We start from the raw sequence: 16,853 nt of genomic DNA, 5'->3' as shown, positions 1-16,853 counted from the left end.
CTGTATGATTGAACATTGTCTTGAGATTATTGGTACTGGATCTCCTTTCAAAAGTCTAGTTTCACTAAATTCTGAAATGTGATTCAGAGAAAAACACCTATATGCATTCTTACAACTAAAATACCCACCTAGGGAAGAAATAGACCGATAGAGCCAAACGAATACCAAGATGTCGCCTACTACAAGACAGGCATAAGGAAAATAATAGAATGTCACTGGTTATAGCCTACAGTCCCAGCTTAAATCCTTCCACCATATCGTTGACAACTTACAACCTAGTCTCTTACATTTTTGCATCAGCAAGAATGATATTGCTGGAGATTAGACTGTCAGCTCCCTCCCACACCAGTCCACCGCTTTCCTCATCCTGCAAATATTGCCTGGCAAATAACAATCAGCAAACTCCAGCCCCAACGTCCTCACATACTTTTCTCTGTGATATTATAACTTCTATCACTGTATGGTCACATGAGATATTGCCTTCTCATTTAAAGCAGTGCATTACAGTTAACTACAGAGATAAAAGCATCACTTCCTGTGTAGTAAAGATATATACAACAGCTCCACATGGATTTATAGCAAAAAAACATAAGTTAAATGATCAGAGGAATAATGGCTACAGACAAAAGTTCAGCCTTGTCTACTGTCACCTCTTACAACAATGGGTGTTTTGTTTAAAGCTCCAGCTCCTAGAGTCAAGTGATTACAGGAGACTCTCGGGTTTCACTAAAATTTAACCTGCCAGACATCCAGGTGAGGAAGGCCAAGCTCCCTGCACCCGTTGCTCCGAGCAGACGGAAAATATCCCCCTGTGCACTTCTAAAACACCCATGGTCGTTAACCCAAGCCGCAGCCGGGCCGCTGGGAAGGCAGCACAGCAGGGTCCTGTCGCTGGGGCTTCCCCGGAGGTGCCTGCAGAGCGGGCGGACTGCCACTTGCCTTGTAGGGAACGGGACGAGTAGGCACTGCAGACCCAAGGGACTGTGAAGGGGAAAGAAAGCCCTGAAGCACACCCCCCCCCACTACTGGAAGCGAGGCTGGGGGAACATAATCCGCTTGCACGAGACCAGCTTCCGTCTTCCGCCTGGCTGCCTCTAATGATGCTCCCCACGAGGTTTCTTCCGGTGCGTGGCGGAAAGGCTCGGAGCGGAAGCCGGGTGAGGTGCTGTATAATGCATCCGGGGGCGGGCCGGCGCGTGCGCAGTGCTTCGGGAGCAAGAGTTGACGCGTGAAGGGAGCCCTGCGGCCGCCGGGATGCCGGACTATCTAGGCGCCGATCAGCGCAAAACCAAGGAGGAGGAGAAGGAGGATAAGCCCATCCGCGGTGAGGGGCCGGGCGGCCTCGGGCTCCTACCTTCCCGATCCACCCCCCCCTCCAGGCTCGTGAGGCGTCTGGGCCCTCGTTTCCCCCGACGGATCCTGCGCCCGGTGCCCTTCCCCTCGCGTTCGCTGCGCTGGGGGCACCGGCAGCTGCTCGGGTTCGAGCCTGGCTCGGCCCCGCGGGCTTGGCGGGTGTCGCCGCTCTCCGGGGGAGGGAGCCCAGCCGAGCAGGCGCCGGGGCTCTGGGTCTTTCTTCGTGTCCTAGCTCGTTCCGCCCCCCTGTGTGACTGCACGGCCCGTCAGCCACCCGGGCCAGGCACCGGCTCCAACCGGCCGGCCCGGCCCGCTCGCTCGGGTTCAGCGGGCTGCAGAAGGGCTGTATAGACGTGTGGTGGGGGTGGGGTGTCGGGAGGTGTCTCACGGTGGCTACACGGCAGTTTGGAGCCCTATAGCTTGCGTCCGCAGAGCCCGAGTGCGCCAGGGCTGTTGGTCCGATGTTGGCGTCCTTCGGGGGGGATCGACAAATGGAGTCAGGTATCTGAACTGGGAGAACCACTGGACCAGCGCTGGGATCTAGAAAACCTGAGTTTGGGTCCTAGTCTCACTGTACAGTGAGCAGGGGTAGAGAAGTGCTACCGGTGTGATCCGCATACAGCATGCTAGGCTGGTTGCTGCCTGAATTAATGGGAGACACCGACCAGAGAACATGCACTAAATTCCCCCCTTTCAAAGATGGGATCTCTGGTCTGGGCTGTGGGTGAGGTGCTTGGCGGATGTGACCAAAGAGTGAGATGAGTATCTGTACCAATTCCCAAAACAGGGAGCAGGGCTTGTGCACACTGTGATTGCTTCTACACTTGTCCCCTCCCATCGGAGGTGCCATGGTAATGAGGCACTAATGTGCATATTCAGCACCTCATTAGCATAAAGGCAGCTGTATGAATTTCAAAGTGCAGATGTTGAATTGCAGATTGACAGTGGAGATGGGGGCAGCTTCGAAATAAGCGCCACATTTTGACATTCCCTTACTCTCGCAGAACTAGATCTGAGTAAAAGAATGTCGAAGTGGGGCACTTATTTAGAAGCTGTCCCCATCTTCACTGTCAGTCTGCAGTTTGAAGTCTGGTTTAAGTTAATAACTTCAGTACAGGAGTGTCTTGATTTTGAAATTGGATCTTGTTCTTTCCACCACTGAAATGCATCATTTCACTGGTAGGTAGTTGCTTGGTGTGCAGATATGCATTTGTTTATATACTGTTGTTACAAATGGCTAAGAGAGGTTAGTGTCAGAATAAATGGCTTCTGCAATTTGGACAATTCTTAAGACTGTCACGAAGCAGAAGTTGATTTGTTTTCTTCTTTGTTACTCCCTCTTCTCCAAGCCTTTGTTTATATATAGGCTCTTTAAGCTTGTAAGCGCTTTTTGACAGACAACTTCTATGTTGGACATTGAGATGCCTAACTTGTTGGATTGTTTGTACATGATAAATAACAATGCAGTAGTACTTCATCCCTACAAGTAAGAGTGAGTAGCTGGAGAATGTGTTTAACTCCTGCTTGTTCTTGAGTATCTGGCTTTATAGAACAGTACTTCAGTTTAACATTTAAAAACAAAATCATAACACCAACCCTCACTTGCAGTATCAAAGGAATTCTGTGAGTGTGTGACTTTGCATCTTTTAGATTCAAAATGAGACACGTTTAATTTTGTTCCTATAACTGAAAGGTAATTCTTGTTTGTCTTGTTTCAGCATTGGATGAAGGGGATATTGCCTTGCTGAAAACCTATGTAAGTAGGCTTCATAACTAGAATGTTAAAGAAAACCATTACAATCCAATTAATTGAATCAAAGCACAATAATGTCTTCCAAATTGATTTTATTTGGAAATAGCAGGAAATTGTTTTCCTCTGGTGCCTTATAATTTACTCCAACTCTGCAACTTCTCTCCCTTAAAGCATTCTCTCCCCACCCCACAAACTATAAAACCCCTACAGATTTGAATATTACTAGTCTGTGAAGGAACAATGATCAAATTAATTAATTTTTTTAGTTTTATATTTCTGTTTGAAAATATCTCCCCAACAATGGGCCTGATTTTCATTTACACTGAGGACCTTATGTGCTATATTGATAATCTCAAAAGAAGGTAATGTGTCTACTGTACATAAATACGTGCACTTATTTTTCTTAAGTTACTGAAGTGCACACATTTGCTCTTTTGTTCCAGGGCCAGAGCACGTACTCAAGGCAGATTAAGCAGGTAGAAGATGATATTCAGCAGCTCCTTAAGAAAATTAATGAGCTCACTGGTATGTAAAGTAAAATTTAATACAAAAATTATCAAGATAAGGTAGACAACTTTGATTTTTGATTTCAAAAGGGCTGACTTTGGGAAATTTAAGGGGAATAGTCACTGGCTGAAGAGCTCCAGGACTTACATGTGGAGAGCTTGGAGTGTCTTTAGGTCATCTGAACAAAAACTATCTAGAATAGATATCTTGAGAAACAAGGGGAAAAGCTTGTATAGAAATATTTCAGATCCAACTGGAGGAATAATCGCAACAAAAATGGCTCTTAGGAATAAGCAGAGTGTGTATCTGGACCAAAAAAGGGATTGATTAGCAAAGAAAGCTACAATCATGGAGGTTAGCAAATACAGGAATAAATTAAGAATTGCTAAAAGAGAAGCTGAATTAAGTTTTAGGAAGGAACTTAAAAATAAATAAGAATGTGCAGGTCAGCAAATAAAAATAAGGATGAATGAGATTGGGCCACCATTCACTGTTGGACAGGAGATTAAAGATAATTTTTATATGTTCCAAAGCCTAACTCAATACTTTGCCTCAGTTTTCACTAACGGTGCTAATATGGATCATGCCTGAAGGCAATGTTGACTGATACGACTGAATGTCTAGAAATGAACACTTTCAGCCAGGGGGTGAAAGAGTGATGTGAAGAGTTTAATTTGATCAAGTCATGGGGAGGGGTACAGACAATTTCCATCTTAGAATATTGAAAGGAGTGGCACACGTTGTTGCTATCCAGTAGCAAGGATTGTAATACATTTCTATTTGGGAATAATACTGAAGTGGAGAATAATCAGCATGTTATCTGTATTTAGAGAGGGGGAAACAAAAGTGACCCTGGAAATACAAACCTGTTATTCTGACCTCTATATTCAAGGATTTAGAACAGGGGTCTGGAATTAAAATAGCAAGAAAAGCCATTTTTTTTCAATTTGGTAAAAAAAAATCAATAATTCAAGAGATGAAATGCATGTGAATATGAGACGGTCCATAATAAACAACGTCAAACTCTTTTTGTAACCCGTTTTAAGAACTGTGCACACAGTGATTTGTAATAGCAACGAAGGGTCCTGTGGCACCTTATAGACTAACAGAAAAGTTTTGAGCATGAGCTTTCGTGAGCAAATGTGACACATGATTACTGCAGGACGTTCACAAACTTTACATGTTCTATTTCCTCACACTTTACATGTGTGTTTTTTACCACTGTCTTCCCGACTTTCATTCCCAAACCTTGTCTCTCTCCAGGGGCCACTGGGGGGAGTTCTCCAAGGTTTTGCGATCACATATTGTTTACTATTCAGATGTGAATTGTACATTGTTATCAAGTGTCAGGAGGCGCGAGAGGGTGACAGGCTCTGTATCGGGCTCTGTGAATTCTTAGAAGTGGCAACATTGATGGGCTTTTAGATCTTCACTGGTTATTGAAAATAATCAGGAGGGTTTTTTTAACTTTGCAATTATAGCATCGGGAACCACAAAGAAGTCCTTAAAGAGCTGCATGCATCTCTGAAGGTTGTGGACCCCTGATTTGGAACTTATTGTGAAGGAAAGAATAATTGAATTCATAGAGGGTAAATGGTAAAGAGGAGGCAATGTAATATGGGTTTACCAAAGGTAGATTGTGCCAGACTAAACTGATTTCCTCCTTTGAGAAAATAACCAATTTTTGTTAGATAAAGGAAGTACATTTGACACAGCATCACATAGAAAATTATTACCCTGGACCGTGTTTAATCCAGCATACCCTGGGAAACAGGGTATGCTGGATTAACTAACTTTCCAAGCCAGGGAGGGCACTGTGATATCAGCATAGGTTGCTTACCTGTCGCCCTGCTCCCAGGGGCACACATAGCTCCATGCCCTCTGTTGCTTCCGTACGCTATGCCTTGCCAATATGGGAGTGGCAGGAAAAAGCCTTGGGAAGCATGTTGCTATGCTGCTGTTCCCCAGCTGTATGTTGAGGCGGGTGGGAGGGAGTGGCAGGGTGCAGAGCCATTTCCTTCTCATCCAACAGGGCCCCTATCAAGGTGTTCCTGGATAAGGGACATGCACAGTACGGAAGTTCAATTGTAGTTGAATGAATGAAGCGGGAATCAATACAACATTGCAGAGAGGATAAAAAATTGGCTAGATGTGAGTAGGGTGCAGGTTGTGCTAAAAGGTGAATTTTTTAACTGGAGTTATGTTATTAGTGGGGTTCCTCAGTCTTGGGACCAGTCGTATTTAATATTTTTGCTAATGAGTTTGGCACAAAACATAGGCATGTGTGCGGATTAAATCTGATGATGTAGAAAGTTTGTATCAACAGAGGGGAGGAATGCAATATGAGAGGAAGATATGGATCGCCTTGAATAGTAGAGTGACAGAGGATGAAATTCAATAGGACTAAAAAGTCATGATTTTGGGGTATACTAATAAGAATTTCTGCTACCTTTTGGAGGCTCATCAGTTGAAAGAAGAGGGAGACCTGGGTATAGGAGTTCATTGCAGGATACCTGAGTTACCAATGTGATTCAGCTGTGAAAAAGGCAATTGCCATCCTAGGAAGTCTGATTGGAGAAGGCATTTCCATGAGGGGGAGGTATTAATGCCCTTTGTAGAAGGCCCTGGTAAGACCTCATTTGGAATGCTCTGTACAGTTGTGATTATCTGTGTTCAAGAAAGATGAATTTAAACCAAACCAGCTGCAGAAAATAGTTATTGGGCTGAGATATGTTGGACTGGTGGTGAGCTCAGATGTGTGTGAGAGCGCTCTTAGGTTTTACTTGACAGTCTCTGTGTCGAATCCTAATATAGTTTCTTCTTCTAAGTTCTTACTTAACAAGGAACTTGAATTTACAAAGTTTAGAACAGTTTGAATATCAATCACTTTCCTCGTAAATCACAATTTACTTTATTGCTATGTTTACTGGTACTCTACTGGTTCTCCACTTGTCCATAAAGTCTGCTAAGCAAAAGCAGGGTAGACAAGGTCTGAGTTTTTAATTTAAAACAAAATACAAGAGGAAATGGAGTGGGTCATGCTGTAAAAGACCTGAGAATATGCATCCTACAACAGAGACCAAAAACAAATTACATAGGGAGATTTTGTGGACTGGGGTTCATATTCAAATTTGATACATTCACACTTGTTATCTCACATGCTATAGGGACTGATTCCTTTCTTTTGATGTTCATAATTATCTCCAGCAAGACACTTAACGTCCCTCATCCCCCCTTCAGTGCTGCCCCACTCCAGGACCCAACCCACAGGTCATCCCCCTAACCACCCTGGGCACCATCCATAGAACATTTGAGATGGCCATTGTGTCTGGACTGGAAATTTTATAGATTTGAATAAGTGGGTCTGTCCCATGAAAGCTCATCACCTAATAAATCATTTTGTTAGTCTTTGAAGTGCTGCATGGCTGCTGTTTTGTTTTGTTAGAATACAGACTAACATGGCTACCTCTCTGTTAATAAAATACAAGAGGGTGGGGGAAGCTTGTTAGACTCTGTTTCTGGAACATCATGAAACAAACTGGCATAAATCCAGCAGCTTTCCTTTTGCATTTCACATTTAAAGTACCTGTAAAAATATTTCTCCCAGCATCTGCCTTTTTATACTGATGTGACTGAATGAGTAATGTTAGTAGAACTGAGTGTGAAGTATCATTGACATAACCAGTGACCTTCCAACTTTGCTGCCTTCTACATAGGGATCAAGGAGTCAGACACAGGCCTGGCCCCTCCTGCCCTTTGGGATCTGGCTGCAGATAAGCAAACTCTCCAAAGTGAGCAGCCACTGCAGGTAGCCAGGTGTGTATATTCCGTGGATCTTGTCATAAGAGATATATGGTACTCTATGCTCTACTACATAGCATTTATAATTCTATTTGCAGCAGCTGCCTTCTTCCCACATGACACCTGGTAAAAATTTTGATCCTCAGATATTTCTAGGGTGCTGTTCACTGTGATATCTAAGTGTTCAGATGTTAACCTTTGTGAAACATGAGAACTGTGTCCTAGTTGGATCAGTGATAGAATTATGAATTACACCACTACTACAAACATACTAGCTCTACGATTTCATAAAGGCACTTAGAGTACAAACAAGCCCTCTTTTAACAATTGATTGTGTAAGGCTTTTGTAAGTAACGAGAAGGTTAACTTATCTACCTCATGGCCTGCATTAGTTAACTCTCTCTTTTCTGCTAGATGTACAAAGATAATCAATGCAGATTCTGAGGATCCCAAGTACATTATCAATGTCAAACAATTTGCTAAATTTGTGGTGGACCTCAGCGATCAGGTAGCACCTACTGACATTGAAGAAGGAATGAGAGTTGGGTAAGTAAAGACACCAAACTTCTAAAAAAAGCAATTTTAACAGTAAACAGAAGCTTTTCCTGTAAGATGTCACGATATAGTCTCATGGTTTAGTGTTCTGCAAACAATCATATCACTGAACAAGTATCATCTAATATCACTGAAATGTGGTTATTTACAGAGCAATAGAGCTGGTCAGAAACTTTCTGGTATCTTCTGTTGGAAAATATTGATTTGTCAGAACTGAAATGTTCCACAGGATGAACTTTTGAGATATACCAGGAGGGGTTCAGAACTCTCGGTTTCCTGCCACCTTGCCTGTCCAGCTCCTTGGCAGCACTTCAGCAGGCCGATACAGCCCAGTCTGGCAGCTCCTGGGCACCTGGGGTTTAAGGCTCACAACTTCTCAGTAGCCTGAAGCCATGAATGGCCTAGGCTTCCTGCTTGGTGATCTGCTGGGACTCTGGGCAGTTCAGGGTTCTTGAAAATGTTTCCAAAGGGCTGCTTTTTCCTTTTTTTTTTTTAATATGGACTTTTGAACCCCTTTTCATGGGAAATCTTTTTTTTTTTTAAATGGAACATCCCTGAGGAAGTAGAATTTGGCTTTCCAGTCAGCTCTAGGCTGTATCTCTTAGGGCTGGGCTCAAGCTGATGCTGGAGAAAAGAGGGTTTATCCCATTCATAGTACAAAGGTGTGGGTTTTTGAAAAGTTGTGTTAGCATGAGGAATGTTGTAATGAAAATAATGCTCTTCTTACATCATCTTATCAGTGTGGACAGAAACAAGTATCAGATCCATATCCCCTTGCCTCCAAAGATTGACCCAACAGTTACTATGATGCAGGTGAGAACTCCCTTTGCTTATTTATGCTTTTTCAACTTGCCTAACTTAAAATGTCTTTTGTCTGAATTCTGCTATTGCTCACCTAGAGACCTAGGTAGACTTGCACTGTCAAGTTGTTCAAATTTGCACGCATCTATTTGTTATGCAGGTGGAGGAAAAACCTGATGTCACTTACAGTGATGTTGGTGGTTGCAAAGAACAGATTGAAAAGCTGCGAGAGGTGGTCGAAACCCCTCTGCTTCATGTAAGTAACACTTAGATTGTGACTGTTAGTTTTGATAAGATTTCCTTCAGATAATTTGTCATGCCTCTTCAAGTACTAAGATATCTGAATGTAAACACCCAATAAACAAAGCAGCTTTTCAATGAAAATGGACTGGCTTATTTGTAACTTGCTTAACAAAGCTGATCTGATTAATCACCAATTTGCATATAGAGATTCTAACCTCCTGTTTCTTCCCTTTGCAGCCTGAGAGGTTTGTTAACCTTGGGATTGAGCCCCCCAAAGGAGTACTTCTCTTTGGGCCACCTGGTACAGGCAAAACCCTCTGTGCCCGTGCTGTTGCTAACAGGACTGATGCTTGCTTCATCAGAGTGATTGGATCTGAATTGGTGCAGAAATACGTAGGAGAGGTAATACCAAATACTGTGTAAAAGTGATGCACACGGCAGACTCCTAGTGGTGGGGGTGGCCAAAAGTTTTAATAAACGTTGCAGCTGAATGCACTAAGTTTCATAAACCTACAGAAGAATAAAAACTACTAAACAAATCTTTGTAAGTCTGACACTCCTGAGATAATGAAATCTCTGTTGGTTACGCTACATTTGAAATGTTCAGAAGCATTCATTGGCATTTGGTCAGCATTAAATGATTGAGATCCCACCCTAAATTATCCTTAACTTCTCTCAGAAATGACTCAAGCTTGTAGTGGCCTCATACAGTTCTAGTGACTGGAGTAATCTTAAAAACATTGACATCTCTTGCTTTGATTTTTGAGATTTTGACATATAACCAGGTTGTTTGTGCATACTCTTAACTCTGCACCACTTTGTGGAAGTACCAGGTAAAGTAGGTGCATTCCCCTATGCAAACTGTACAGAGTGAACAAGATAGCTGAGAGGTTTGGTGAAGGTATATGGTGCCTTTTTTGCCCCTCATTCATGTTGTTGAAGTCCAAAAGTTATTTAATAAAGTAAAAGATGTTATCCAGCACTTGTATAACCAGCATATTCTGTTAACACGAACTAGGGGTGGCTTCCCAGCCTGGGTAAGCTGCAGTGGATCAGCTCCTCTGGCCGCCAGGGCCAGCAGACAGGTATCCCCCATTCCCTAGGAGCAGGGTCAGCTGAGTAGGGCTAGTGGTCCCATGTGACTAAATCAGAAAACTTTGATTATCTGGCAACCCCTCTTCCACAGGGATGCCAGATAATCAAGCTTCTACTGTAATTGGTCAGGGCCTGTATGAAAGAAGTGATTGTCAGACTGAGACTTGAACAGAAACTACATATCAAACACAGACATGATAGCTGGGTCACAGTGGCAGCAAAGAGGGTAGGTCTAAAATTTGAACTACCTGCCCCCACACCTAGAGGTGGTCTCTACAGTTTAGGCTTCAGTGGTATGTGACAGTGTACTGATCATTGGGCTAGGACATGCAGGGATCTGGATTCTATTTCTGCTTTGGCTACTGGTCTGCTGGGTGACCTTGGGCAAGTGACTTTCTTCCACTTCCCCATCTGTAAAATTGTCAATGATGCTAACCACCTTTTGAAAAGCACTTTGAGAGCTGTGGGTGGAAAGCATTGTATAAGTGAAAAGTTGTCAGTTTGCACAGCTGCTTGTTGAAGTTCAAAAGTAGCTCTTCATTTTACAGAGCAGTTGGGTTGGAAGCTTCCACAAGTACTAAGAACTTTATAAATAATTGGTAATAGCTGTGTTTGTTAAATGTTGGATGTTTGCATGAGTGCTCGGGACTGAGTATCCTCAGCGATGCCCACACCTGCCAGTGTTGCACAAAGCAAAAAAAGTATTCACAATTAAAAAATGTACCATCAGGTGGAAAGCGACAGTTTGCTTTAAAATGTTAAAAGCCTGCCTATAACAAAATCTTATCCTTTCCATTAGGGAGCTCGAATGGTTCGTGAACTCTTTGAAATGGCCAGAACTAAGAAAGCTTGTCTCATATTTTTCGATGAAATTGATGCCATTGGAGGTATGCTTGCAACAGTCACTTACTTTTTTTTAAATGGGGCAAACTTGCAAATATATTACTAGATGATAATTTTGATTTTTATAATTCTCTCTCCACACACTAATTTGTATTTATCAAGATGGTTGCATTCTGTAATGCACAGCAGTGTAAACTTAGGAAATCTGTTACTCTGAACAACTGTAGTTACTGCAAAGGGAATTATCAGTAGTTAAGATATGAACTCATTTGATCCTGAATACAAATATTTCTATAATCAAAATTCAAAGTGACTGAGCTTAAGACAGTAACACTTACAAATATGGCCAGTTGAACAGTTTAATTGCTAAACATTTCTTAAATTAAACTGAATGTAAAACATTTCTATTCAATTTTGCATTTCTTCACACTCCTGGAACTTTAACTCTTCTCCTCAACGCACACTTGTTTTGCATATTGAAGTGCTGCTCACAAAAGCTGATACAGTTCTTTTAATTATACCAAAGTATTTTGTTTTGGGGAAGTTTTATATGGATTTGTAAACCTAAGAAAAGTAGGTGTCATCATTGAGGACAGCAATATACCTCTCGCATACAAACAGAAAATATTTTGCTGACTTGACTGCTTAGCTGAAGATAATGCATTCCAAAAAAAGGAGAAATAATTTGGTACGGTCATGCATACACATATAGCAGTGACAGTGCATTTGTCTGTAACTGCAACAGCTTGATCTGTAATTTTCTGCTCTGCAGGTGCTCGTTTTGATGATGGGGCAGGAGGGGACAACGAAGTGCAGCGTACTATGCTGGAGCTGATCAATCAGCTGGATGGATTTGATCCCAGAGGCAATATTAAAGTGCTGATGGCAACAAACAGACCTGATACCTTAGATCCAGCACTGATGAGGCCTGGGAGACTGGACAGGAAGATTGAATTTAGTTTACCTGATCTTGAGGTTAGAACCTTCCTTTTTTGTTGCTAAGCAAAGGGAGAGTAGCAGCCCAGTAGTTGTTTCAGACTAATATTTGGGTGCAGTTCAGAGAGAAATATAAAAGCACCTCTAAGAGCTGTACATTTGAACTTTGTTGGATCAAATGGGCAAAAAAAGCCCTCCTGCCTTATTGTATGAGTCCATGTCTACTGCACTGTACTTTGCAGTCTATTGGACCAAGTAAGGAGGTAAGTTTTGAAGGTGTAGATCACTCTTAATTTGCATTACAATGAGATTTCTTGTGACAATGTTGAACTTCTAATTAGTGTCTCTCTGTGCCACAGACTCTTTTTTCTTTCTCAAATATGCTAGGTCAGAAGCAAATACTTGCGAGCAGTAGGTAGAGTAGGAAACAAGACTGTCTTCCCCCTCTTACAGGGCATTTCACGGGCTGAGTATACTGCTTCACTTCCTGTCTCCCAGCAGGAATAATTCTCTCACCTTCAAATTTCTGTTTTTAGGGAAGAACTCACATATTCAAAATTCATGCTCGTTCAATGAGTGTTGAAAGAGACATAAGATTTGAGTTGTTGGCACGACTGTGTCCTAACAGCACAGGTAAGTTGAATCTTATGACTTTGACAGTGATTCTCTTTTGTGTAGGTGCTCAGTGTGCAAGTGTTAATTTTCTGTCTTTAAAAGGTGCTGAAATTCGCAGTGTCTGCACAGAGGCAGGCATGTTTGCCATCAGAGCACGTCGAAAAATTGCTACAGAGAAGGACTTCTTAGAAGCTGTGAACAAAGTCATTAAGTCATATGCAAAATTCAGCGCTACACCCAGATACATGACTTACAACTAACTTCTTGAAACTGAAGGAAAACTTTCCTATTGTTAATCTTTCTAAAAAACAGTCTGAGTAACTGTTAAGCTGTGTGTTCTGTTTGATCTCATGTGGAGTCTAGAAATAAAATGTCACGCCCAATGACAGGTTTGTAGATGATTTTTTTTCTTCTGTATTAGTTACTGCTATAGTAGAAAATTGAGATTCAGGGATAGTTAACAATCCTGCTAATACACCATTTTTAAACCATTTATCTGTCAAGCTCCTGGTGGTCCCCCAGCAGGCAAAGTGCTACACAAAAAAAACATAGCCTGGAAAATGCAGTGTAAGGCTAGGTGACTATTAAAAATGAAACTTCCTCAGTTGTTGTTTTAGGCCAGTGTTAGCTTGGCTAATGAAAATGAGCACTTCTAGATTGTCTCATAGGGCACTGTGGTAATGTATTAAAGAGAACTTAAGGCTTTTTTTTTTTTTAAATGAATCTGGTCCCTTTTGTTAATTTAGGCTGAGAAAGTGTGCAAAAATTTAAGCTCAGTGATTATCTCCCCCTTTCTACTTGCTGGGTTAGGAAAGGCAGCTTCATAGCAGGATGGCTAAATATAGATAGTGAAGCTGGGGTCAGCATCTATACCTTGTCGCTTTGCTTCAACACACAGCAGTCAATCAGTTCTGAAGCAGTAGTCACTACAGTGAACTTAGCCCTATTCTGAAAAATTTGTTCAAGCCAAACTAGCCACATGTGCTCAACATGTGGCCACCACAGGCTTTAAAAATTGATATGAGCAGGAAAAAGAGGTAGAAATGGATAATCCTGTACTTTCAAAGCTTATTTCACAGCATTAGGCAGGAAACTGTAAAATTGCTTAGGCCCTTGGAGAAGGATTCTTTAAAAACATTCTTGGTTTATTAAGAGTAAAATGAGCCTGATTTTACCCTTTCACAAGAACTCAAAGCAGTTCATCCCTCTGGCACCCCTCTCCCCCTTCCAATTGCACATCAGCACCATGGTAACCACTTAGACAACATTAAAGACAATAGTTGCAGAGAAAAGGAGGATTAGCTGTATGCTTTTTAAAAAAAGTTGCCGCCAAGCATAATAGCTTCTTAAATTTCTGGTCCAGATTTTCCCAAGCAATTAAACTAGACTCCTCACTTGATACTTGTTAAAGGCAACTGATCTTCCACTGACAACTGGACCTGTAAGTCACACATGGGACCTGACCAGTCCCCAACCAATGGAGTTTGCTGGACAAGGGAAGATTAGGCCTCCAGATTTTTTTTTTTTTTTGGGGGTGGGGGGGTGGGCAATCCAGTTAGGGCACTAACTGGATTGCTCCCTGCCAGCAGGCCTCCACTCTGCTCCATACAACCCCCTGGGCTGCACCGGACAGACTCTGCTCCTGGGGCTCTCTTGCTAGACCCCAGACATTGCTGTACCAGAGGTTCAACCTATAGTCGCTCTTCAAAATGATAGCAACTAGCAGATACACAAACAATCTATCTCCTAAGCCAGTGCTGCAGGATTAAGAGTCATCTGAATCTCCCTTTAATTGGGATGTTGAAGACAGACCATTTTGACATTAGCCATATGGCTAACTATATATATATATTGCATGTTGATACAAAAGGACTGCTAGCTGAATTAACATTACAAAATTTACCCAGGCACTAGAATAAAAATGCTCCCGTGATGCATCCTTTCAATTACAGTTGTGGTTCCATTGCTGATGTCAGATTCTGCCTATCTTTGTTACCAGATGCATTAGAGGCAAGGCATTTATCACCTCCTCTTCTGCACAGAGGAGCATAGCTCATATACGAGCCAACTAAATAGAAATCTAATTGTGTTGCCAGAGGAGGAGGCAATATTCATTTTTATTGTCATGAGCACAGAACATTTGTTCTGATGGCTCTAAATAAAGGGTTGCTTTAGGGGTAAGAAACAACCAAAAACTTCACTAATACTCAGGATCAACTCTAAAAATAATTATACCTAGGTCAAGACAGGTTCTTTCTGCTAGGTATACACACTTTCACTTTGGCTACATCAATTAAAATGAGTAGAGAGAGAATAGGGAGTTCCATTTTAGAAAATATCAGTGCCTTGGGAGCATCAGGGAATATTTAAACCAGTTTGTTGATTTAAAGGATCTTCAGTTTTGCAAAACTTTGTGTTAAAGCCTTTAAAAAGCAGAATGGGGGACAAGCGTGCACTCGCAGCAGGGTAGCATAAACAAACACACAGGTATTTTCTTTGACATCTAATCATGGTTGGGCCTTGCCTACATGCCTGTACCAGTTTAAATGGGAATCCACAAAGTCCATCTTTTTCAAACAAACAGTCTGGTCACACCCCATTTAGCCAAATTATCCTCAATCATTTACTACTTGCTATTTTCTAATTGGTGTGACTCAGCTGCAGCATTGGAATGGTTTGGTAAGAATAGTAATGTACAAATTGTTTGATTTTTAAATTCAACCAAAATGAGGAGAATGTTTTGAGAATGAAGAGAACACTGTGTTCCTATTGCTATATTTAACCCATTCTCAGTCTAACACCCATTTTAAGAACACAGCAGTTAATGATGCCAACATGAATCCTCACAAATCCAGCTAGCAGATACGCACAGTTTTGAACAAGAATCTATTCTTACACTCTGGCAGCAGTTTTTGAATGGGATTAAGACAGTGGTACACTGCATTGAATTGAGAGATGCAGAAAGGGTATTTTCTGCAATATCTCATTTTGCTAGAAAGAGTGACATCAATTTGTCCATTACCTGCATGCTGAGTTTTATCCAAAGTGACCTAAGACTGACCTTTATCCAAGGTGACCTAAGCATAGCTAAGTGCAATATCCTCTAAAGGCATTTTCTGAACTTAGCCCTATTCCCATGCGGATGCTCTGACTGTATGCAGCAAAACATTATTTTCAAAAACGTACAAATAAAATATATGCATCTTGATTTAAGTTATACCTGGATTCAGGTAAGGAAGAGTACAGTTCAAAAGTATTAAGGAAGCAAACTGTTCATTATTCCTGTAACAAATAAACTATGCCACCTCTAATAGAATATACCCGTAGACATAAGAGAGTCTTAGGCTCTGTTTATACTGTGCAAATTAAGTCTTGGAAGAGTCTCTCTTTTACACAGATTTCAGTTCTTCATGTGAGACTCTGAAGGACTAACAAAGACAGGTGAGGAAGTCTGTGGAACAGATGCAACCATCAGCTGGCAGGAGAGAACTGCATCATGAATGCTGTAAAACAGCAGGTCTCTGGTGGTGGATTTTCCAAAAAAATTAAGTCGAGTCAGATCATCCATAACAGGGCCTGTAAAGAAAATACAACAAACTAATCAGAGCAAAAAGTCTGAGGGGTAGCTGTGTTAGTCTGTAGCTTCACAGCACCACAGAGACTTATTTCTACCCATCTGAGGAAGTGGGTTTTACCCACGAATAAATTTAAGCCTCTAAGGTGCCACAGGACTGCTTGCTGCAATCAGGACATACACATCTCACATATTTTTTGTTTAGATTAACTAATGGGGGAGGGAGAAAGCTTGTAGCTTTCCCAGTCTCAAGATTTTCTGTTCAAAAGGAGGCTTGAGACAAAAGATGAAGAACACATAATGATATAGGTAAAACAGACAAAATTTAAAACGCACAGCTGAGAAGATTTCTAATTAAAGAGGTATTTGTATGTATAACACCACATCCTTATCCAGTCAGAATTTGCTGATGACCAGTCCTTGAAGACAATGATAAACTTCCAGAGTTATTGCACCCAACTCTCCTCACACAATGGTGTGACTCCACTGACTACAGCAGAGTGAGCAAAGCACTTAAGCAAGCACCCAACCTGAAGCATCTACAAGGGAGACCCATAGAAGTCATGTGTTTAGCAGGCTGATCCTACACCATTCTCACAAGTGGCAGCAGGACTGAGCCTTTGAAGAACTTGATAAATCAAGGTACTACTCTGGAACCTGTTATGGCCCTAGCAGAACAGGGCCTGATTCTCTTTTTCACATAGGGAGAGGGCTCAGACCTTACCTTGATGGCTGGCAGACAAAAAAAAAAAATCTATAGATGAATGGATGCCAACC

General features: G+C 41.8%; 2 protein-coding genes across 8 annotated transcripts in view; one reads left to right on the top strand and one right to left on the bottom strand.

Moving 5' to 3' along the window:
* Positions 1-1,195: 1,195 nt before the first annotated feature.
* Positions 1,196-12,888, top strand: PSMC2 (proteasome 26S subunit, ATPase 2). Its single transcript, XM_075016915.1, has 12 exons — positions 1,196-1,324; positions 3,072-3,109; positions 3,550-3,631; positions 7,330-7,429; positions 7,829-7,960; positions 8,710-8,782; positions 8,931-9,026; positions 9,251-9,415; positions 10,908-10,995; positions 11,724-11,926; positions 12,424-12,520; positions 12,605-12,888. The coding sequence occupies exons 1-12, from the start codon at positions 1,255-1,257 to the stop codon at positions 12,760-12,762; spliced, it is 1,302 nt and encodes a 433-aa protein (XP_074873016.1). The 5' UTR covers positions 1,196-1,254; the 3' UTR covers positions 12,763-12,888.
* A 149-nt stretch (positions 12,889-13,037) lies between these two features.
* SLC26A5 (solute carrier family 26 member 5) overlaps positions 13,038-16,853 on the bottom strand; it is a 44,788-nt gene continuing 40,972 nt past the window's right edge. For all 7 annotated transcript variants that reach the window (XM_075016856.1, XM_075016888.1, XM_075016896.1 and 4 more), the window contains one exon: positions 13,038-16,078. In XM_075016856.1, the coding sequence (XP_074872957.1) occupies positions 15,903-16,078 (176 nt within the window). In that variant the 3' untranslated portion in view covers positions 13,038-15,902. The remainder of the gene's footprint in view (positions 16,079-16,853) is intronic.

Source organism: Carettochelys insculpta, chromosome 1, assembly GCF_033958435.1.
Source record: "Carettochelys insculpta isolate YL-2023 chromosome 1, ASM3395843v1, whole genome shotgun sequence".
Lineage (NCBI taxonomy): Eukaryota > Metazoa > Chordata > Testudines > Carettochelyidae > Carettochelys > Carettochelys insculpta.
Note: the sequence above shows the minus strand (reverse complement) of the source record. Positions and strands in the feature narration are given on the sequence as shown.